The sequence below is a fragment of the Tetrao urogallus genome (assembly GCF_951394365.1).
Source record: "Tetrao urogallus genome assembly, chromosome: 8".
NCBI lineage: Eukaryota > Metazoa > Chordata > Aves > Galliformes > Phasianidae > Tetrao > Tetrao urogallus.
Window position 1 is genome coordinate 25,911,992 of NC_136821.1, and position 23,942 is coordinate 25,935,933.

The 23,942-nt window shown below is 45.5% G+C and overlaps 2 protein-coding genes across 2 annotated transcripts in view; both read right to left on the reverse strand.

The window, feature by feature from the left end:
- Positions 1 to 516: 516 nt before the first annotated feature.
- Positions 517 to 17,236, reverse strand: BZW1 (basic leucine zipper and W2 domains 1; the record flags this gene model as incomplete). Its single annotated transcript, XM_079538821.1, has 11 exons — positions 517 to 548; positions 757 to 879; positions 1,657 to 1,795; positions 2,152 to 2,298; positions 6,283 to 6,453; positions 6,570 to 6,679; positions 8,052 to 8,187; positions 8,405 to 8,470; positions 11,998 to 12,092; positions 14,378 to 14,554; positions 17,176 to 17,236. 11 exons carry the CDS (start codon positions 17,234 to 17,236, stop codon positions 517 to 519), a joined length of 1,257 nt encoding a protein of 418 aa, XP_079394947.1.
- A 6,352-nt stretch (positions 17,237 to 23,588) lies between these two features.
- LOC306949203 (aldehyde oxidase 2-like) overlaps positions 23,589 to 23,942 on the reverse strand; it is a gene marked incomplete at both ends in the record, with an annotated part of 39,389 nt that continues 39,035 nt past the window's right edge. The window contains 1 exon segment of the mRNA XM_079538985.1: positions 23,589 to 23,642. Within this exon segment, the coding sequence (XP_079395111.1) occupies positions 23,589 to 23,642 (54 nt within the window).

A 23,942-nucleotide genomic window follows, 5' to 3' on the forward strand; every position in this document is an offset into this window, starting at 1 on the left:
TGACAAAGATTTTACAAAGATGGACAATCAACAAGGTTATCTGGAGCAAGTAGTATGGATTAAAGTGTCACACCAAGTTACCACGCAAGCCACGGCCTCGTCAAATCAGAGGCTTTTTACAATTTAATTTGCAAACAGAACTGCCATGAATCTCATTTACCAAATCATGTCTACTCAAATGCAGATAGAAAACCCAACGAGGTAAAATGAATTTAATTGTGGAAGGCCTTAAATTACATTATTACAGTAGAAAATACAGGAGGTAGAATATAACTGAAAGGACAAATGCAGGTTAGAGTCAAATCTATAGCTCCTGTAAACTACCTACTTAAAACATGGTTTTAAAAACTAAACCCAGTATTTCAATAACTATAGAAAACAGTTAAAATAAATTTGCCATGAGAGCCCTTATATCATGCTTGATACAGGGAGGTAGGATGTAAGAATCAGAAGGACACATGAGACGTGACACTTATCTACAGCTCCTGTTTGCTTTACTGAGGACTGTTCCAGAGGTCAGTCACCCTCCTCCGCTTCAGACTCTGACTCTGCAAGAGAGAACCCTGATCAGCTGCTGCCATGAGGCCAGCCCCCCGGTAGCCCCCGCCCAGCAGCCCCAAACCGCAGGGATTGCTTTTCCAGCCAGGACTGGGGGCAATCCCGGTCTCAGAAAATCCATTAGTGCCTCCAGCTGACAAAAAAAAGCATCGGGCATCTCAAAGTGAAAAGGAACTTGTGAGCTAAGCTTTTGCTTACCTTCTTCAGCATTCTTGAGCCATTCAACAAACTTCTTCATTTGCTCCAGGAAGACACTCTTTCCTTTTGCAAGATGTGCATCTTTATACCACTTCAGGATGGGTTCTTCGCTCAGAACTTCAGCTGTAAGGTGTACAAGAGTGACGTCAACAGGGCAAAACACCAAATAGCAGTCAGCAAGGAACCCTGCCTAGCAGGCTTGGCTTCCTCGCCTAGAAATTTCAACACATATTTGTTGGTTGTTCCTTGGGGATGGCTGGACATAAGTGTGGAAAAGAGAACCACACTTTTCAGGTTGGTGACTGTGGGTTTTCTGAGCGTTGCCTCCACAAGCTGCACTTCTACTGCTAGTGGTAACACAGCCTTGAGTATTTCACAGCTATTTGAGTTCATGTACTCTGAGTCAGTCAACCACTAAGAACAAATGTCAGGACACCACACCAGCTGTTACCAATTGTTACCGTTCACAAATACAATATAATCTTCACATCATCAATTTTCCTTATGTTCCTATGGTATTTCTACAGGCCCACAAGCATGTCTTTAATACCTTTTAAACAGCCATTTAGCAGAAGCCCTAGAGCACCTTGTCACCTTGGTGGTCTCAATCTCTGCCTGTTCAGACCAAGAACTTAGGAAAAGACTGTAGTTAAGTGCCTGAAAGTCTTATTGCTTTGCTGCAGGAGACAAGAAGCATCCTTCCTTGTCCAGAGTACTTATCCATGTGCCAAAGACTGTAGTACCTCCACTTGTATTTTAGAATTCTAAGTTTGCAAACTGAGGGTAGAAAATTATTCAGTTATGGAAAAGCATTGAGCTCCCCTGAAGGCCTTACCAGGACCAAACCATTCTGCAATCCAGGCTTAAACAGAAAATGAAATCAAGCCCACAGAGATTTACCTTTATAGAAGAGCACCACTATTTTCTGGAAGGCCTTCATGAAGTGAATGTTGTCATAACAATACTCCTGAATCTTCAACAGAAGAGTCAGCTCTGACTGACCTTGGGTAGTAAAGGCAGCAAGTAGAGGGCTGTATTGCTGTAATAAGGAAAAACAAGTTGACACGCAGACACAACATTTCTTAACATTTACCACCCATCTACGCTGGCTTCGCACAGTTTCTATCAGCCACAGCTTAGAAATTTATAACCCACATATCAGGGAAGCAATTTCTACACATCTGTGGGAGCGTTTCTGCCAAAACTGTACTGCTTTTACCTCAACAACTGGAACAGCAATCAATACTAAAGTTGCAAGGGGAAGAGCTCCCCATCTAATGTTGTCTCTGCATTATGGTACTTATAGGTTCCAATTCACTTGAAAAGAGAGCTGGAGACAAAAGGAAGCCCAAGCCCTACCCCAGGAGATGCAAAAGCCTCAACTTGGTTACATACCTTCAAGTGCTTAATGGCTTGCTCTGCTACCAGCTCCTCCTTTTTGTTCCACTCCACAGTGCTCATCACACTTGACCAGATTATGGCTATGACAGTCTGCTCTGAGATGTTGTTTTTCTTCATCTCCTCCTTTACATACAAGATTATCTGTCAGAGAGAATAAAAACAATCATCACATAGGTCACATATGACAAAAACCTAAACTGAAACTTCTATTCTAAAGACACCTTAGAAGCCTTAAGTACCGCCAAGGCTCAGAGCATTAAGGAAAGACCACAAAGCTAAAACTGGTAAAGCTGGTACTTACTGCAATTGCTAGTGGGAACTAGGTGCCTGAGCTCAGCAATTGGACGTGTATCCTCTCCAGATTAGCATTAAATACTATTGCATTTCAGATAATTTGAGCTACATTCCCACAGAGGAAAAAGAAAAATGAACAGCTGCATACACACCTTGCCCACAGACTGTCATGGTTCTATGTTCTTTGTTTTTTGGGTTCCAGTATTGCACATCAAAACATCATGTAGTGTACGGGGCATTAAAGTGTCACTGCCCCAATCCCAGGTACCTATCCCTGTACATTCAGCAGTCACAGGATCTGGCCCTGCCGGGTGGGGGGGGGGGCGCTCTCTTGCTGCCTTGCAGTGGGTGCTGGAGGTGCTTTCCTAGCCGCCCCAAGCTTTTCAGGTTTGACTCGGTCCCGGGAACTCTCTCTCTCATCTTGTCTGATTTATTAATCTCAATTTCAATTAAATTGTATATATTGTGTTATCTTGTATTCCGGTATTACAGTAAAATAAGTTTTCCTCCATAGGTTGTTGCTGCTGTTCTTTTCCTCCCTTCCTTCCTTCCCATTTTTGTGGGACTGGGGTGGGGGGGGAAGGCAGAGGCCTGTTGCCCCTGTCACGGACATAGATTGATCTAGTCAACTCCGTGACAGATTTTGGTGGAGAATGCGGGCTCGCTGCTTTTTAGCTTTTAGAACGAATCTCTTTTTCTCTCTGCTCTTAGAGAGCTTTGTTAAGAAGCCTTATCAGTAGTTCAGGTTTCTGTGCTGGAAAACCTGACCTTGAAAGATTAGGCGTGCTGCCAGAGTTCTGGGATATTTGTAAACTTTGAGCACTACTTAGTCTGGGTAGTGCCTTTTTTTCTTTTTTTTTTTCCCTCCTCTTGTTAGCTTCAATTCATTAACCCCGTTTTAGCAGGCACCAGCAATGAGCTCACTCGTTATCATGGGGGTGCTGTGTAAAGGACTAAAAGCAATGGTATTACTCACAATCCACTGGCCAATAATCCATCTCATAAATACTTGTTGTGGAATTGCAATCATACATAACTACCTAATGGCACTGATGGAGACACCTATATTTTACCTATATGCAATGTGGTATGATTTGAATTTTGACGTTTACATCCCAGAAGGAATGGCTAATTTCACAAACAACTACATCCCAAATGGAATAGCTAATTTTACAAACCACACAATGTTCAGACCAGTCTCTGGGTTTTCTTCTTCTTCAAACCAAAAAGGTTTGTCAAACATTTTCGAATCCTGAATTAATACTCAAGGTGGTGTGCATGTCATTAATTTTCCTGAATGCATTCCAATGCATTCGTAATAAGGGGAAGGAGTCTCCTCCAAAACCAGAGAATGATGACTGGCAGGGAATATGGAGAGGTTTAGGAAAGGTCTTAGAAGCATGGGGACCCGCAGTGTATGGGATTTTACTCTTGAACACCTGTGGGATCCTGAGAAACTAAGCCAGTATTTGACTCAGGGATGATGCAGCTTGCATAAATCTAAGGAGGTACAACTTATTTGGGGTTTGGCTTGTGCTTACCGTGCCCTATAAATACCATTCTGGAGAGAGAGAGTTTCCAAGCTGAGGTTCAAGCCAAAGGGGAAAATCTCCAAATCAAATCTAGTCAATTACAGGAGACACCAGTAACAATACCAGTTGCTCCTGTGGAGGGCAAGAAATGGAAACGAGTGTCTTCGTGTCTTGAACGAAAAAGAGAAGAAGAGGAGGAGGAGGTGGTGGAGGAAGATCCAGGCGAGGGGCCCTCCTCAGAACCACCACCATCGCAAAAGGCAAAGGGGAAAACTAAGATGCAGAAGAGAGTGATGAAGAGGAAGTCTCTATTACTACTCGCTGGCCTCTAAAGATGACTGAAATCCAAGGTTCAAGAAAGGAGTTCACATGGCGCCCGAATGAAACTCTTGTTTCCTGGTTGATTCGCTGTTGGGACAGTGGGGCCCATAGCTTGTCTCTAGATGGTAATGAAGCTCGCCAACTAGGGGCCATTGCCAGAGATCCAGGTATTGATAGAGGAAATAGCTGATGCTCGGATGAGGCTGCCAAACTCTGGGAACGAATGTTAATAGCCGTGAAGGAAAAGTATCCCTTCAAAAACGGCTTGAAGATTGTGATGAAAAAATGGGATACAGTTGAAAAGGGTATCCAGTATTTGAAGGAAATAGGCGTGGTGGAAATGTTGTACGTCCCTAACTTAGTTCCTAACCACCCACACCAAGACCACGACCCTGAAAAAGTGAGGACAAAGCCTGAGGTATGGCAGAAACTCGTGACAACAGCACCGGACGAATATGCCGCTACACTAATGTCAGCGTGTGACAGATACAAGGGTGAATTATTTCTAGCTCGGTGGGCCCACGAGACCTCAGGTCATCAAGGGAGAGAAGAAACATACAAATGGGCTAGAGACCGAGGGATGGACTTAACTATGGATGCCATTGCACAGGTTATTCATAACTGTGAAACATGTGCCATCATCAAACAAGCCAAGAGGATGAAACCTCTCTGGGAGGAAGGGCGATGGCAAAAGTACAAACATGGGGAGGCATGGCAGGTTGATTAAATCACCTTGCCACGATCTCACAATGGTAAGCATTATGTGCTTACTATGGTGGAGGCAACCACTGGCTGGCTTGAAACATATGCAGTACCCCATGCTACCGCCCGAAACACCATACTGGGTCTCGAGAAACAAGGCCTGTGGCGACATGGCACCCCAGAAAGAATTGAGGGGACTCAGTTCAAAAATTCTCTAGTAAATACTTGGGCCAAAGATCATGGCATTGAGTGGATTTACCATATTCCCTATCATGCACCAGCCTCTGGTAAAATTGAACGATACAATGGATTGTTAAAAACGATGCTAAAAGCACTGGGTGGCAGAACATTTAAGCACTGGGAGAAGCATTTGGCAGAAGCCACCTGGTTAGTCAATACCAGAGGATCTATCAATCGTGATGGTCCTAACCAATCCAGTTCCCTACATGCCGTAGAGGGAGATAAAGACCCCGTTGTACATGTAAAGAACATCTTAGGAAAGGCAGTTTGGGTTCTTCCAGCTTCTGGAAAGGGCAAACCTCTCCGTGGTACTGTTTTTGCCCAGGGACCAGGATCCACTTGGTGGGTGATGCAGAAGAATGGGTATGCTCAATGTGTACCACAAGGAAACTTGATGCCGGGGAGTGCAGTTACTAATTCTATGTATATGTATATAGCCATGTGTGTGTAATGCATTTCAATCATTTTTTGTTTGTTTGTATATATATATATATATATATTTTAAGCATGATGTAGTGATGTAGAATAAGGGGTGGAATGTCATGGTTCTATGTTCTTTGTTTTTTGGGTTTCAGTATTGCACATCAAAACATCATGTAGTGTACGGGGCATTAAAGTGTCACTGCCCCAATCCCAGGTACCTATCCCTGTACATTCAGCAGTCACAGGATCTGGCCCTGCCGGGTGGGGGGGGCGCTCTCTTGCTGCCTTGCAGTGGGTGCTGGAGGTGCTTTCCTAGCCGCCCCAAGCTTTTCAGGTTTGATTCGGTCCCGGGAACTCTCTCTCTCATCTTGTCTGATTTATTAATCTCAATTTCAATTAAATTGTATTATATTGTGTTATCTTGTATTCCGGTATTACAGTAAAATAAGTTTTCCTCCATAGATTGTTGCTGCTGTTCTTTTCCTCCCTTCCTTCCTTCCCATTTTTGTGGGACTGGGGTGGGGGGGGAGGGGGAGGGGAGGGCAGAGGCCTGTTGCCCCTGCCACGGACATAGATTGATCTAGTCAACTCCGTGACACAGACAAATACTTACATCCTTAAATGGATCTCCCCGTGACATCTGCTCCTGAAGTTCTTTCTGCAGTTCTTTTCGAGCTCCTATAGTTTGCTGGTTCCGAACATACTCGGAAAGTTCTTTCAGTCCTGCTTCAGTGAAGTACTTGGAGAAGTGTTCTACGCTTTGTTTGTTGGCTGGGAAGAGTTCCTGAAAACAAAGTATACAACAACTCTTTCAAAAGAGAAAAGTGTCAAGTACTTTGCTGGTAAGAGCTATTTTCAAGCTGCCTTCAGAAGTGAATCAGTAGCAGCAGTGAGGCTCACCATTAGCCTGTTATCCATGTTTACTTTACGAAGACTGACAGCTACTGCATTAATGTCCTTCTCATTTATCCATGATTTGAAAAGCTTGACCGCAAAAGCTGCAGAAACACCTGGGAAACAGAAACAGTATATTACTGAGTTCAAAACAAAGGGAACCCAGTAAGAGACACATAAATTGCCACCCCCTGCCCCAAGTGACAGCTGTGCTCAGAAGCGGCCCAGTCAGCCTGCAATACTTTTGGTTGCTGCTGACCTGTTGGACTCCTCTCACAGCTCAGCATCGTAAGAGCTTCTCTGCACTAAGCCCAACTCTCACTTCTGTAATTTAAGAAGGAGCCCAATCATAGAATCACAGAATCACAAGGTTGGAAACTACTTATAAGATCGTCTAGTCCGTCTCCTCATCACCATTGCCACCACCAGCACTACACCATATTACACAGCACGTTGTCCAGGCACCTCTTGAACACTGCCAGGGACGGCGACTCCACCACCTCCCTGGGCAGCCATTCCAGTGCCTGACCACTCTCTGAGAGAAATAGTTCTTATGTCTAATCTAAACCTCCTCTGATACAACTTGTGGCCATTTCCCTGTGCCCTGCTCGTTGCCTGGGAGAAGAGGCCAAATCCCTCTTCACCACAACCTCCCTTCAGGAGGTTGTAGAGTGCAATGAGGTCTCCCCTGAGCCTCCTCTTCTCCAGACTGAACAATCCCAGCTCCCTCAGCCGCTCCTCATAAGACTTGTGCTCCAGACCCCTCACCAGTTCCATTGCCCTTTTCTGGACACGCTCCAGGACCTCAACATCTTTCCTGTAGTGAGGGGCCCAAAACTGAACACAGTACTTGAGGTGCGGCCTCACCAGAGCTGAGTACAGGGGGATGATCACCTCCCTGCTCCTGCTGGACATCCTGCTATTTCTAATGCAGGCCAGGATATCATTGGCTCTCTTGGCCACCTGGGCACACTGTTGGCTCATGTTCAGCCGAGCACCAACCAACACCCCCAGGTCCTTCTCTTTACACTCACCCAGCCACTCATCCCCAAGCCTATAACGCTGCATGGGGTTGTGCCCAAAGTGCAGGAGCCAGCACTTGGCCCTGTTGAACCTCATCCCATTCACCTCAGCCCAGTGATCCAGTCTGTCTAAATCCCTCTGAAGGGCCTCCCTACCCTCAGGCAGATCGACACTACCTCCCAGCTAGGTGCTCCGAAGCACCTTCTGCTCCAAGAGGTCCTTTTCCAGAACACAGCAGTCACTTGTGGGGCAACTCTAGTGACTACAGCCCCCAGCACTGTGCAGAGAAGCCCTATGCACAAGTTTCCTAAACGACAAGTTTCTACAGACCTTTCAAGGACGTCATCCAACACGTTTACCTTTGCTAAGGGGCACACTGTCACCATGGTTTCCTTCTACTGACAGCATAGCTTTGCATTCTGTTCACATCATCGTTCCTCTTACAGAAGAGCCAGCAACACTTACCTTCTTTTACCAAGTTCTCATTATAAAGACTGTTGAGAATTGATGCATTAAGTGTTCCATTGGCTAGCAGAATACCCGTCAACATGGCCAGTTTGTTCCTCTCAGACTCTGAGAACCCTTTCAGGAACAGCAGCAACTGCAAGCGGAAGAAGAGTTGTGACATCCATGCATACTTTTATTACTCAACCAGCAGCACTGCTAGGGCACTGTCAGTCTTCTCCAAGTCCTACAAGCTTGTTCTTCAATTAACAAGATTCTGTTCTACTATAATAATCAATTATATAACTCTTCCATATCATGACTAATTAGCAGGATATGAAAGCCTATATCTCTGCCAAAATAAATCTTCATACCTTTTTGACTTCATCTTCAAAGCCTTTCTCCAGGTACTTGTAACGCCTGATGAGCTTGTTAAAAACCTGAAAAGAGACAGTGTGTCTGAAATGCTTTGAATTATCATTGAATTTGAATTAGGAATCAAGTTCAGTACAGTTGGTCTGAATTCCTTTAGAGCACTTCCAGCTTAGAAGAGTACCATTCCACAGTGCCCAAAGCCAACAGGTTCCCAGGAGGCTTCTTCAAGTCATATGCTTTCTTTTAACCTGAAGTTTCAACTACACTGTCATGGCTTTGTCATTTTTGGTTTTCGGTATTCCACATCATAACATCATGTGGGGCACTGGGACTTTAACTGCCAATGCTCAAGACCTGGGTACCCGCCCAGAAGAGAAAGAACTACATTCCCCAGGGGACCTTGCAGTCAGGGAGAGGAGGTTTAACTCCTGGCAAGGTCACCTGATGCACTCTTTTTTGCCTGCCTTTCGTCGTGGGCGCTGCATGGTCTCCCTGCTGCTCAACTGCACTGCGCATCTCACCTCAGCGTTGTGGTGAGGCCTATCCACCTTTTGGACATTCTCTCTCTCATTATATTTATTAGCTTCAATTGTAATTATATTGTATTATAGTGTGTTATCTTGCATTCCGATAATATACTTAGTAAATTAGTTTGTTTCTCCTCAGATTGTTGCTGCTGTTTTCAATTATTTTGGGTCCCCCGTTTGTTTTTTTTCCGGAGCCGCGGATCCGCAGATCCCTCCGCCCCGCTCATCATGGAACCGGGCCCAACCAGCCTGTAAACCACTGACATTCTTGGTGGAGAATGCAGGCAAGGTGTTGTTTTTTAGCTTTTTAGAATCTCTCTGCTCTCGGAGAGCTTTGTTGGGAAAGTTTATCTTTTTCACCGGTGCTCACTGAAAACTTGATCTTGAAAGTCTAGGCGGACTGCCAGTGTTCTGGGATATTTGTAAACTTTGAGCACTGCTATCTTGCTCCGTAAAGAGAGAAAAAAAATGATTCTGCTTTCTCTTTTAAACCTGTTTGCAGAGGGAGCTGCTAATTTCACAGAACTTGGGATTTTTAAACAGGTTCCCAGTCTCTCCTTTTTATCCTTGATGCAGTTTTTGAACGCTCACCTGATCGCGTTGTTAATCTCCCTGAATTTACTGTTCATCATTTCAGTCAGTTTTTGTATTTTTGTATTTTGAGGAAGCCTTCCCCAAAACCAGAGAATACTGAATGGCAGGGAGTGTGGAGAGGCTTGGGAGAGACTTTAGAGAGATGGACATCTTCGGTGTCACAGAACTTTACTCCTGAACACCTGAAAGACCCTGAGAGTTTAAACATTTATTTGAGACATTATAGGCAGATCTAAGGAGGCACAAATGATCTGGGGCCTGGCTAATGCTTATTGGGCCTTATTCAATAGTATCCCAAAAAGGGAGAGAGTTTGTGAAATTGAGAGAGAGTGTCTGAGAGGGAGAATCTCCAGGCTGAGTGAGAGTCTCCTGGTTGAGAGAAAAGACCTCCAATCTGAGAGGGATATCCTCAAGTCCGAGAGAGATGCTCTCCAAATCGAGAGAGACTCCCTGCAATCCCAAAGAGAGTCTCCAGGCTGAAAAGGAGAGTTTCCAGGAGAGACTCCGAGCAGAGAGGGAGAACTCCAGGTCCAGAGAGAGAGTCTCCTACTTGAGAAACAGAGTCTCCAAACCCAAAGAGAGATGGATCGTGCCGTATTGTGGGAAAGCATCGCAGATGGAAATCTGCTGTGTGGAGCCCTACACAAGTTGCAGAGGCCACTGAAAGGAAAGGAGAATCAAGCCAATTTGCAGAGGTAAAGGCTGTCCAACTGGCCTTAGATGTTGCTGAACGGGAGAGGTGGCCAATGCTCTATCTTTACACTGACTCATGGATGGTAGCAAACGCTTTATGGGGGTGGTTACAGCAGTGGGAGCAAAATAACTGGCAAAGAAGGGGTAAACCTATTTGGGCTGCTGAACTGTGGAAGATGTTTCTGCCTGAATAAAGAATATGGTTGTAAAGGTGCACCATGTAGATGCTCATGTGCCCAAGAGTCGGGCTACTGAAGAACAGCAAAATAACCATCACATAGACCAAGCTGCCAGAATTGAAGTGGCTCAAGTAGACCTGGACTGGCAGAACAAGGGTGAATTATTTCTAGCTCGGTGGGCCCACGAGACCTCAGGTCATCAAGGGAGAGAAGAAACATACAAATGGGCTAGAGACCGAGGGGTGGACTTAACTATGGATGCCATTGCACAGATTATTCATAACTGTGAAACATGTGCCATCATCAAACAAGCCAAGAGGATGAAACCTCTCTGGGAGGAAGGGCGATGGCAAAAGTACAAACATGGGGAGGCATGGCAGGTTGATTAAATCACCTTGCCACGATCTCACAATGGTAAGCATTATGTGCTTACTATGGTGGAGGCAACCACTGGCTGGCTTGAAACATATGCAGTACCCCATGCTACCGCCCGAAACACCATACTGGGTCTCGAGAAACAAGGCCTGTGGCGACATGGCACCCCAGAAAGAATTGAGGGGACTCAGTTCAAAAATTCTCTAGTAAATACTTGGGCCAAAGATCATGGCATTGAGTGGATTTACCATATTCCCTATCATGCACCAGCCTCTGGTAAAATTGAACGATACAATGGATTGTTAAAAACGATGCTAAAAGCACTGGGTGGCAGAACATTTAAGCACTGGGAGAAGCATTTGGCAGAAGCCACCTGGTTAGTCAATACCAGAGGATCTATCAATCGTGATGGTCCTAACCAATCCAGTTCCCTACATGCCGTAGAGGGAGATAAAGACCCCGTTGTACATGTAAAGAACATCTTAGGAAAGGCAGTTTGGGTTCTTCCAGCTTCTGGAAAGGGCAAACCTCTATATATATATGTTTGTGTGTGCATTGTGCATGTGTTTAATGTTTGGTAATTACTGTTTGTTTGTATATATATTAAGCATGATGTAGTGATGTAGAATAAGAGGTGGAATGTCATGGTTTTGTGATTTTTGGCTTTCGGTATTCCACATCATAACATCACGTGGGGCACTGGGACTTTAACTGCCAATACTCAAGTCCTGGGTACCCGCCCAGAAGAGAAGGAGAACTACATTCCCCAGGGGACCTTGCAGTCAGGGAGAGGAGGTTTAATTCCTGGCAAGGTCACCTGATGGGCTCTTTTTCGTGGGCGCTGCTCCGGTCTCCCTGCTGCTCAACTGCACTGCGCATCTCACCTCAGCGTTGTGGTGAGGCCTATCCACCTTTCGGACATTCTCTCTCTCATTATATTTGATTTATTAGCTTCAATTCTGATTATACTGTATTATACTGTGTTATCTTGCATTCCAATAATATACTTAGTAAATTAGTTTGTTTCTCCTCAGATCGGTGCCGTTGTTTTCAATTATTTTGGGGTCCCCTGTTTTTTTTTCCGGAGCCGCGGATCCGCAGATCCCTCCATCCCACTCGTCACGGAACTGGGCCCAACCAGCCCGTAAACCGTTGACATACACAAACATTTCATTTTTGACTACAGAATGGTTTAAGTAAAATTATATTCATTTCAGGACTCACCTGAGCAAATGCTTGCATGGTTTCTAGGTCTTCCTGTGCTGCAAATACACAGACATCTGTGCGTGTCATGTCATCTGCCAGGGTACCACCTGGGGCTAAGGAAGGGTTTCAGTATTAGTGCTGTGACTCCTCAGTGAGAATCAAATACTCATAACATGAAAAATACGTTGTCTTTTCATGGTAAAGAGAAGAACCACATCACTAGAGACACCCTGCATTTCTATGTGCTCTGCTGCTGTAGATGCACTAAACTTTAGATCGGTAACTTAGATAGGAACACCTAAATATTCCAACTCCCTACATCTAAAATGACCGACAACACATCTTGTTCATGTCCAAGCAAGTTAATATAATTATACATGCTCTTCTTCTCTTAAAGGAAAACACTGAAGCTGCCTAATCATAACAACTTCTTACTATCCTCTGCAATCATGCTGCTTTCTACATCAGTCTTAAATAACCAAACAAGTCACCACAGGAGATTAAACACTTAGAAATGCATATTCACAATTCAATGCCTTTGAGATGAGCTGAAAACTTGAGCCTGTGAAGCTCATTTCAGCTTTTTAGACTGAAAAAAAAAAAAATAATAAAAAATTGGAAGATTCTTCTTCAACATACGTATTCAGTTTAATACAGACATTTGACTGGGACTCAGTCTGATTCATAACTGAATTCCAGTCGCCAACTTCAGCGTCAGAACAACCTGTGATCAAATTCTATACCATCCTACATGGAAGGGAGCTCCTTTTGTTTTGCAGTAACAAAACTTCACGATGAAAATAAGCACTAGCCTTAAGAATTTTAAGAGGTGGCATGTTCTTATTTTGTCTGTGTCTGATTAAAGACCAAAACTAATCTATTCAGCTGCTTCTGCTTGTTATACAGAGCAAGCTCAACACAGGTCCCTCCTATCACCACTAATGCAGTAATTCATTTTTTCCTTCAGTCTCATTCTGAGAAAAAACATTTCCTAACATAGCACACCATGGTCTTAAGACTTGAACGCAATCTCCCCCAATTTGTACATTAAGATTTCCAAGCCGTGAAGCTCCATGTGGCAGACAAACCTACTCTCTCACACAACCAGCTCTTGTAACACCAGCAAGAGAGGCTTTTGCCAAAACAAACATTGCACAGTAACTTCAGCCTACATAACACTGTTCCAACACACAGCCTTCAGATAAGCAAGCACGCTTTGTTACATTGCACCATTCTGAAAGCCTTGTTTTTGGCATTTCTTTGAGCAAGTCACCTGACAGTTCTCCAATATCAGTGGCAGAGCTCCGCACATGCAGCAGAGGTGCCCTCCTAAACCAGCCGCCCCACTGCAGGACTGCTACGCAGTCAGGCTGGAGCTCAGAATCTGATATTCCCTCTTCCTCCCCTCTGCATTTAGGTTATTTGTATTCTGTCATATTACAGAAAGTCTTCTATTACTGCCACTTACTTCATTTTCTCATTACTTCACTTTCTCAGTGAAGTCTTTATCCCCACCACAATACACAGAGCAACCAATGTCACAATCTGAGATGGACTGTATCTGTCTAGATAGACAACAGAGCGCCCTTTTCACACCCTCTATTTTAAACAGTTCCCTGCCACTTGAATCCCTTCTCACTGAACAGCAGTCAAACATACAGTCTAAATCTAGAACTGCATCTTTCTTAACACTTTTCAACTTCATTTATCTTCATCTACATCTTGCCTGGTTGGTCAACATCCCTTCCATTCTTTGCACTTCACACACAAGTATGAGTTCACAATACCTTCAGTCATCACATTTCACTTGCTCAGTTCACGTGTTTTCTGGTGACTTGGCAACAGCCTCATCTCTCGCTCCCACACAAAAACTAGGAGTCCACCATGCCCTCACTGCTGCTAGCCACAAACAAAACAGCACTTCCAAGGCACAGCAGTTTCTTCTGCAAACAATGTTACTTTGCAGAACAACAGGGAAGGGTGCACAAGACACAGGATCAAGTCAGAATCCTCCAGGGCAACTCCATTGGCTCTGTGACCACAGACAACGAGTATGAACCAAGCATTTGTTTCCCATTAGCAGAAATGCACTTCATTACACAAAATTCTACTGTTGGTTTAAAAAAAAAATTCAAAATCCAGTATGCCTCTCCTTAATCTAAATTTGTATAGCCTACGCTTTCAAGAAGGCAAACTATCTCAAGCAAAAGCATGGTGTGGTATACAGAGTATACAGGCCAATTTAGGCCTGGGACACTCGTAGTTTGCTGCAGATAACAAACCCTATTCTACACACCAGCATGTTTCCTGAGAGAGTTTGCATAGTGACAGAAAACAGCAAGTCTCTGTCAAAGGTCAAGTAAATGAAATCAGACAGCAGCTCCGTCAGAGTACTTACCCAGCATCCCACCAGCCACCAGGATGTCAAAAAGTGTTTCTGCATAGCGGCGATAGTCAAGTTTTGCACCAGAAGCATCAAGAAACTTTGCTACCGCCTCCAAGTCAGTGCCAGTTTCAGTTAAACCTTGAATAATGCAGTCCTGGAACTGGGTAGGGTCAAACCTCTCTTTTTCATCTGCAAAGACAAGTGTTTGTTGAAGTAAAGTTGTCACACTCATTTATTTGGTCTCCAAACATGTGAAAAGTTTTTTTTTCTCTTTTTGTCTTAGAAAAACAAAAGGAAATCTACACACTGACAGTTCTGAAGTGAAACAGAACTGTGAACATTCCAGCCTCCCAAGACAACCGGGGCCACTAGCACAAATAGTGACATAACAGTGTAGCCTAGAACAAATTTCAATGGCCATAATAACAAATTTTGGTGTTGTCATCTGTACACTCAAGCTAAAACATACCTTATTTACCTTTCAATGATTTTCTCAGTCCTTTCACTAAGCAGAGCAGTCATTTATGGAGATCTGAACCTAAGAAAACCTATTTGATTTCCGAGTTTGATTCTTACACCCCTGCTCACACATGATCACCACCTCTTCCCCCAAAACAAAGGCTTAGCCACACACCAGAAGGTAATTCCTAACGCATACCCTACAACTTCTTACGTTTGACCCTGCTACTCAAGTTCCATTTCAGTCCTTCGGGACTCTCACTGTTTCAGATGAAATACTTTGACTGAGACACTGCATCCTGTTAACACACGCAGGCTTGGCCCCTGGCCAAATTTAGACCACCTCCTCTTCAGCTGGAGGTAAACAGAAAGCTACCGCCTTTTGAGTGCCTGGGGGAAACACAGAAATCTGAGCTAACCTCGTGGTCTTTAATACACGTTAAATAATTAACTCGTTTCTATTGTTTTAAGGCAGAACACATTTTTACATTTGAGATAAATAATTTGATCATGGCCTTTTCACTCAGTTATAAGAGCTGATCTGAAAGTAATGCCTCCTATTTTATTACGTTGTCTCACAACACCAGATGTGGATATGTTGGTGGTACAGCAGTAGAGGCTGAACCTCCCCACCAGTATCCCATCACGTACTGCTGCCATGCGACAGATGGCAGCAGTGGGGCAGTCTGACAAAACGGTGTCTCACATGGAAGTGTGGATGAAGCAAAGACGTGCCACTGAATTCCTCCATGTGGAAATAATGGCACCCACTGACATTCATCAGTACTTGCTGAACATTCAAGGAGACCAAACAGTGGATGAGAGAACAGAGAGGTGGAATGTGCTGCATTTCAGCAGTAGGGACAGTAGTCACCTCCACTGGTGCAGGTTTTTATGAGTGCAACACGCAGGTTCTTGTTCACTGCTGGCAAAAAAAAAAAAAAGCATAACTAATGGTGGTAGCTGTGTTGGAAAATAGCATTTTGTAGCTGAGAACGTTCTCCATCAAATAGTGTTATTGTGCTCTTTGTATCTGCTGTAGCTTACATGGAAATACACAGGAGGCACTACTTTTGGAGCAACTTGCACAACACACAGCATTCACGTAAATAATAGGCAGCCTTACACGAAGAGGTCTTCACCTCTATTCAATTCAGTTTGTCCTCAGATTATGCAAGCCACGGGAAGAAAAGCCTTCAAATAATATAAGTGCTCTCCTGTAAGCCTTTACTAAAGCACCAACAGCTGAGGTAGCACTGTTAACACCTGAATAAGTGATTTTCTAAGGGGCATGTCAGTGTCCTTACATCTAGTGCAAGTTACAAAACAGCCCTAACAGCAGGGTGGAGATCTGAAAATGGCGAAGCAGTTATTTTCCAGTACAGATCTATGAAACTCATTGTTACTGCAGGATCGCTTGGAAGCCAAACAATGGTTAAAGGACACAAAGTCAGTTCCACGTGCAACCAGGTACTTCTGTGCCCCCCATTACGTCTTCTGTGGGTACCACACCCTCACTGTCCTCAGCGTGACCCAGAACACCACGAGGACACCAGTGGGTGTTTGATGGAGTAAGGATAGAAGGCAGCAGATACAGCTGCCTTAAACCAGTTTCAGATTGCTCAAGAAAGGCAGTTATCACAATCTGGTAATAAAGAAGGAATTGCTGATCCCTTTCCGAGGATCAGGGCTCCCTGAGCACTCTGAAGCCAGTGATGTCCGAGAAGAGATCCTTCCCTTGTGACTGTCAGCCCTTACATGGTGTTAGGGAGGGCTGGACCCAGGGTCCACATTACTTCCACCTGTGCTCCCAGGGCCAGCTACACCACTTCATCAGGTGCTCAATCACTGCTTCAGGCCGTGCCCTAACGGTTCCCCCAGATGTGAATCACAGAGCGCCCCGCCAGCTCTTCAACATCCAATAACCACATCCCACATCGCTTCTCACGTTTCCCCAGCCATTAGCTCTTCCTGCAGCGTCCCCGACAAGATACGGGCACCGCGCAGCCCTCGGCCGGTTCGCCGCTTTGTTTCGAACCGGATCCCCGTACGGCACTGCAGGGCAGCGCGGCTCCCAGCGGCCCACACCGTCCCGTTCAGAAGCCGCTCTCTAAGCACGCCCCGCAGCAGGCCGCGCCGGAGCCGCCCGCGACCTTGGAGCACCGCGCGGCCGCTTCAGGCCAAAAACACGCGGCGCGGCCCACGGGCCCCTTTCCTCCAGCCAAGGTCACGGCAACCACCACGGCCCCGCTCGCCACTTCCCTCCCCCACACGGCGCTCGCGGCACCCGGCGCCACGCTCGCGGCGCTCTCGCGCAGGAGGCAGTGCGGCGCCAGGCCGCGGCCCCTTACCTCTCTTTCTGGTCTTGAAGCGCTGCCCCGATAGCGTCGGCTTCTGCTGCTTTTGATTCATAAAAGACGCCCTGCGCGGGAGCACAGCACATCACAGCACATCGCACCTCAGCGCCGCCCGGACTCCCCCCGCCGCCGCTCCCGACGTGCCCCGCCGCTCCGCTCCTCCTCCCCCCGCCGTACGGCGGTCCCGTCCCGCCTCGCGACCCGCCGGCCCCGTGGCGTTCGGCCGCCGCCCGCTTGGGGGCACGGAGCGATCCCCCACGCCCCACCCCTTCGCGATCGGCGCGGCCGCCGCCGCCGCTCACCGACTTTAAGGTAGAGAGAAATCGCCCGAGGGCCCGGAGCGGAGACGAACGCGAGCGACGAAGAGGAGCGGCGGCGGCAGAAACCTGCAGGCGGAACCGACGCGAGAGGAGGGGGAGGGCGCGCCCCGCCCGGGACAGACCATCGCGTCGCGCCGCAGGGGGCGCCGGGGACGAGGCCGAGCTCCACGGGACCGCCCGCCCGCGGCAGCCCCGGCGCTGCAGACCCCCGGCACCCGGCCGCGCCCCCCACCCGTCCGCGGGGCCGTCCGCTCGAGGACCCCCGGGGGGCGAACGCGCCCGCGCGCCCCTCGACGGCGTCACACGCGGCAACCCCTGCCGCCTCCCCCCGCGCGGCGCTGCGCGTGGAACGGTCCGCGGGCGGCAGCGCCCCTGGCGGCGCGGTGTGAGCGCGGGCATCGCCGCCCCGACTGCGCTGCAGCGGCCCCTGCAGCAGTGCCGCGAAACGCAGCCGGGCGTCAGCCAGTGGCGAGAGCCCCATCCGGCCGGTTGATAAACGCCTCTTTCCCATCGAGCCCGAAACGCCGCGGCTTGTGGTTGGCGGCATGGCGGCGGCTGCGTCGCACAAACGTAGCGGCAACAGCGTGCAGCCTGTTCCCGAGGCCGCTAGAAAAATGTTATTTGCTTTGGTGCTTTCTGAGTTAAATAAGCAACAGCAGATGGGTTGGATCGTGAAGCCATAACAGTATAGCAGTTAAGGAAGATGGCCCAGACCGACACCTTCCCTAGGACTGCTCTGTTGCGCAGAAACATGGCTTTGGAAAGGGAAAGCATCAGTCCGTACTACCGACTACCTTTCTTCCCACCCACAGAATCACAGAGGTTGGAAGAGACCTCTAGAGATGGAGTCCAACCCCGCTCTTAAACAGGTTCCCTATGCAGGTCACACAGGCAGGTGTGTCCACACAGGTCCTGAGTATCTCGAGAGAAAGAGACTCCACAACCTCTCTGGGCAGCCTGTTCCAGTGCTCCACCATGCTGACAGTAAAGTTCCTCCTCATGCCAGCATGAAACTTTCTGTGCTCCATTTTCTACCTATTACGCTTTGTTCTACTGCAGCACACCACCAAAAGAAGTCCACCCACATAACAGTTACGAGATCCCCCCTCAGCCATCTCTTCTCCAGACTGAACGGTCACAGGTCCCTCACAGCACCCAGCCTTCCCTCACATGGGAGATGCTCCAGGCCCTTATTTATCTCTGTGGCCCTCTGCTAGACTCCTTCTAGGGAGATTCCTGTCTTTTTGAAGCTGGGAGCCCAAACTGGACAAAGTATTCCACATGTGGCCTCACCACAATAGAAGGCAGAGATCACCTCTCTCTACCTCTACATGCTGGCCAGGCTCCCAGCTTTGTATCATCAGCAAACTTGCTTGGTATGGACTCTATCCCTTCATCTAGGTCACCAATGAAAATGTTCAACAAGACCAGACCCAGCATCGACCTCTGGGGATCACTGCTAGCTGCAGGCCTCCAACCAGACACTGCACTGCTACCCACAACCCTCTGATTATTAAGAGCTTAAAACTATTAGTTCCTAAATTTGTATCAGAATTGCAATTTCTTTTCCTCCAAACTTAGTTATAAAGGCTCCATGTATTCTGCTTACAGACAAACAAACTTATGGGTTAAAAACTACTTACATCTGGTGTAGAATCACGTTCCTGAGTTCCAGGAGCACAGGCCTTCTCTTCCTTCAGATAACACACAGCTTCTTTTACCAGCAGTTGTAGCAATAGCACTCATCCTGTCTGCAGGCTGTAGAGCAGTACTTCCATTAGAAGACAGCATAAACAGAACCAGTACGGTTGTATGAGTCTAAAAGTCATCTAAACATCAACGCTTAGATGGACGCATCTGCAAGACTAGCTAACAACACACAACGTGCTGGCAGAGGACAGGAGAGGCAATTGCTGCTGAGTTCCTTACTCCCCAAAAGGGCAAACTACTTATTAACCCAGAGCTCACACAGCTGCCAAACTTCCACCAGGTGTAAAGCATAATGTTCCTTTGGCTAAAACTCTTGAGCTGTTATCAGGTGTGCAAACAAAGAGAAAATGGGATCACCTGCACAACCATAGCTCCCAACCTTTTTTTTATTCTTTTATTTTATTTTTTTAACTCCAACAAACCATTTCCTTGGCTGTGAATTTTATGGCTTGTTTGGCCCAGTAAAAACTGTAAATATTCAAAAGAATGCCAGGAGATGCCCGTCTGACAGCACCAAAGGACAGTAAAGTGAGCTGCATCTGCTGCTCTCTATCTGAGGAGTACACCAAATATGTTATTTTTCAGTGGAGGCTGGTCCTCTGAAAGCCTTATTCTGGAATACATGTTTAAGAAAGCATATATGAATTTGTTAGCGAATAGCTTAAGAATTATATATTTTACAAGAGAGTACACTTAAAGCCTGAAAAAGAATAATTTTAATCTATGATATTCTTTCACCAAGCACAACTGGTTAACTTGTGCTTGATCCTGCTGCTTTACACAGCTGATTATCTTGAATTCAGAGGGTGCTTTCCCTCCACTGTGTTTACCTATACTAAAGGCATTGTGCTGTCATCCAACCTGGCATTCACTTATTTACACTCCCACATGTGTAAAAAGGAGGGTAAAACTTGAAAGAAACAAATTCAATGTTTTGTTCATTCTACAGGGCAAGTGTACTGAAGGTATACAGTACGGACCCCTCTGGTAGCTAGCCTTAGACATTTGGTTCATCCATTCCAGATCTACCCCTGTGGTGGCATCTGCAGGTATGAGCCCAAGGCCTGAAACCTCACACCAGTTGCTGGCACCCAGCCCTCCCCACACACAGCAACCCATACAGCCACATACTGAGTCATACTCAGTCAGCTGGTCAGCACATCCTGGTATTTGCTAGAGATCACATTGATATACATACCCTCTCTTGCTCCAGTTTTGGGTGCCATGTGCTCTCCTGTTGGTCAGAGCCCAGTTTCTGGCACTTATGCACGCACAGGTATGCAGAACGGAGTCCTTTACCCAGAAAAATGGTCAGACATGGAGTTTAATTAGATAGGACAGACTATGCTGATCAGACACAGGTACAACCAGACAAGTGTGCTAACAATCAGCCTGGATTTCCTATTTGTCACTCTTCCTATGCTTGTTCCTCCCTAAAAAATAACAACCTGTCCCTTTTCCTGCCTTTGGTTTCTCACCTAATCACAGTAATTACAGTAGACCCCAATTGATTTTTTCCCTCCATCCCATAAGTTACACACCACCTCCCCAGTCTAGACAGTGCTCTGGACACCCTCTTCTGCTGAGTGTCCCCATGGCCCACGGAGGTGATGGCCCCTTTGTGACAGCCCCAGCACGAGTCTGGGTAAAAGCTGAGGGGCTGCTTTCTCTAGCTGGGTTATTGGGGTTCCCCTGCCTTCCCTTGTGCCCCAGGGCTTCTTGGTGCTCATGGAGACAAGACTTCTGTCACACAGCCTGAGCGAATACTCTGCAAATAGTATCTTTCAAGTATGTCTTGTACTTTGGAATTGAGACAACTCTACTTTACAGATTTAGGATAAGAGGACTACCAAATCCCCCGAGTTCATTTGTTACTACGAAATTCATTACCACAGCAGATTAATGGGTGTCCTGGTTTCAGCTGGGACAGAGTTATTGTTTCACTTCATAGTGTCTGGTGTGGTGCTTTGTTTCTGCTCTGGGAGAAAAACAAATCTGATAACACGAAGGTTTTAGTTGTAGCTGAGCAGTGGCTGCGCAGAGCCAAGGATGTTTCAACTTTCCATATTGTCTCGCCAGTGAGGGGGCTGAAGGGGAAAAGGAGCTGGGAGGGGACAGTTGACCTAAGCTGGACAAAGGGATATTCCATACCATATGACATCATGGAAAAAAGCTTTATATTGACGAGGGGAGCAGTCGCTGCTCGGGGACTGGCTGGGCAGCTGTTGGTGAGTGGTGTGCAACTGCATTGTGCATAAATATATATCATTACTTTATTTTCCTTTTTTTTTCCTTTTCTACCTTAGAAAACAGTTCTCAATCCACATGTTCTACTTTGTCATTTTTTTTTCCCATTTCTCTTCCCCATTCCACTGGGAGTGTGGAATGAGTGACCATGTGGTGCTGAGCTGCTGCTGGGTTAAACCACAGTGATGGGAAAACACAAGGCTTGCTAAATCACTTACTTTGAATTTTACGACCAAACACTGGCCATTCTTACTGTCTGTAGGAGCCAGATTTCATTTCTCACATTGTATTCATTGCTGTTGTTTGTTTTTCTCCTCCAAACAGTACCGGTTGTAGATCAGCATCACAAATAGCAGGACAGTGCCCTACAAGTATGCTTTTATTGAAGACTTATATAAGAAAACTCCAGTTAACAACCCATGCAATCTAGAAAATACATCATCCAAAATACCCCAAGCAAGATCACATTCAGACATAGAGTTTTGCAAGTACTTTTCATTCATATTAAACCCAAGGCAGGGGTTGCTTTGATACTCATTCTAAAATGATAACATTTGTCTAAATCACAACTAAAAGCCAAAAAGATAAATCGCAACTGTGGAAATCTCATTTTAAGGAAAAGAACACAGACATATTAAGGAACTGACTGCAGGAATTAATAAAAGTCTCAGACTGCAAAGTATATTGCCAGCTGAGCTGTAGTGCCTGACAATTTATCCAGGGGAAGATAAAAGGAAAAAAAATTAAAATGAAAAATTCACCAAAATAAGCTATCAAGTTTCTAATTATCTGGAATATTAATTTATTTGTAAAGGCATATAATCTTCTTGTGCTGCTACAGACGTAGATAAAATGATTTATTTGATGCTCTGTGCAGATCATTCTCTCTTCTATATTAACTAATTTAAACCCGCAGACTCACCATTAAAATAAATGAAATAAGCTTAGACGTGTTTATGTAACTGACAGCAAGATATAAAATAAAACTTGTTGAGTTTCTGCAAGTGTTTTAGTAAACAATGACAATGTTAAACGTGTTCCTACTATTACTTTCATTATCTGAACTATGAAAGGTGAAAACTGAATATTCATTTGTATGGATATCTGTACTGACTCAATTTAGCCCAGCCATTTTCTTTGTTTTCTCTGAAGCACCTTTAAACTTGCTTTTCAGTCTCCTATCCTCCTGAGGACGTACTCCATCAAGGTTCATATAGCTGTCACTACATCACTTTAAAACCTCCTTTCTAGCATGTTTGGCACAGCTGAGTCAAACATGGAGCTGACACACCTGGTTTTGATGACAAACTGCTCTATTGCCATTGTTAGCCCTGCTCCTCCATATTTTTCAGCTCAGTCACCTGCTGCACGTCTGCTACTCAGTATCTACTTATCAGTGCAAGGAGTGACCCCATTTCAAAACCAAATATTTCAGAATTAGTAAGAGTTCAGTCCTTTTATCTGAAATAGAACATCTCCTGTACCTCACGCTCTCAGTTCACCTACAGACGAATGCATTGGCTGGGACCTACTTCACCTTTTCACTGGAAAGAGGGAGCAAAACTGGATAAGGCAAAGGAGAGGTGGAGTGAACGCTGACAGCGTGGCAAATAACAGTGGTTTTATTTCAGCTCTGAGAGGTCAAAGTCAACAGTGGTTTAGAGAGGTCTAATGGGTATGGAGTAGACGTGAGATGGGTTGTCAGGAAATAGAAAATTACACTGGACTATTACTTATTTACCATGGTAAATATCATTGTCTGGAAAATATTTGGTAGTATGTACTCTTAGAATCTTGGTTCTGCTACATTATTGGTGTACGTCTGTCACTATCTTGTACAGTATCTAACTCTGATTTATTGCAGATACTTTCAAAACTGCATGCAAATTCTTCAAAGTTTACAGAGTAACTCCAGAATTATTCCACTATAGCACGGAGAACAACTCAGTTCATAAAGAAATACATTTTTCTGAATGAGAGGTGTCTTAGTTGGCAGCACATTAGGGCTGATACTTATACCTTGTTGTACAACTACATGTGTGTGTATGTATTACTGTTATACTTCTTTCTTGCAGGAATACTTTCTTTCAGTCAGTAAGTTCCTGAAAGTACCACCTGGTTATTCCACACTTAAGATATATCAATGGCCCACGGCTTATAGGTTCCAGGTTTATCCTTCGGAATCTGAAAGAATGTAAAGAAAACATGATTTTGCTAAGTGGAAAGAAAACCTTATGTAGTTCACAAATGCGTGTTCATTTTTATCCATTTCAATGTCATTGCATGAACCTTTTTCACATAATAAAGATTTGTGAAATCAACCAACTTGCCTCTAGTCAACTGTGAACAGTTAATTAAGGACATCTCTCTATAACACAGGTGAGCTCATTGCCTGAAAGTTTCAGGTTATTCATAGGAGGAACTGATATATGAAGTTCAGTTGTACAACATGGTTTAATGGAACTGCATTAAGTCCTAGAGGCC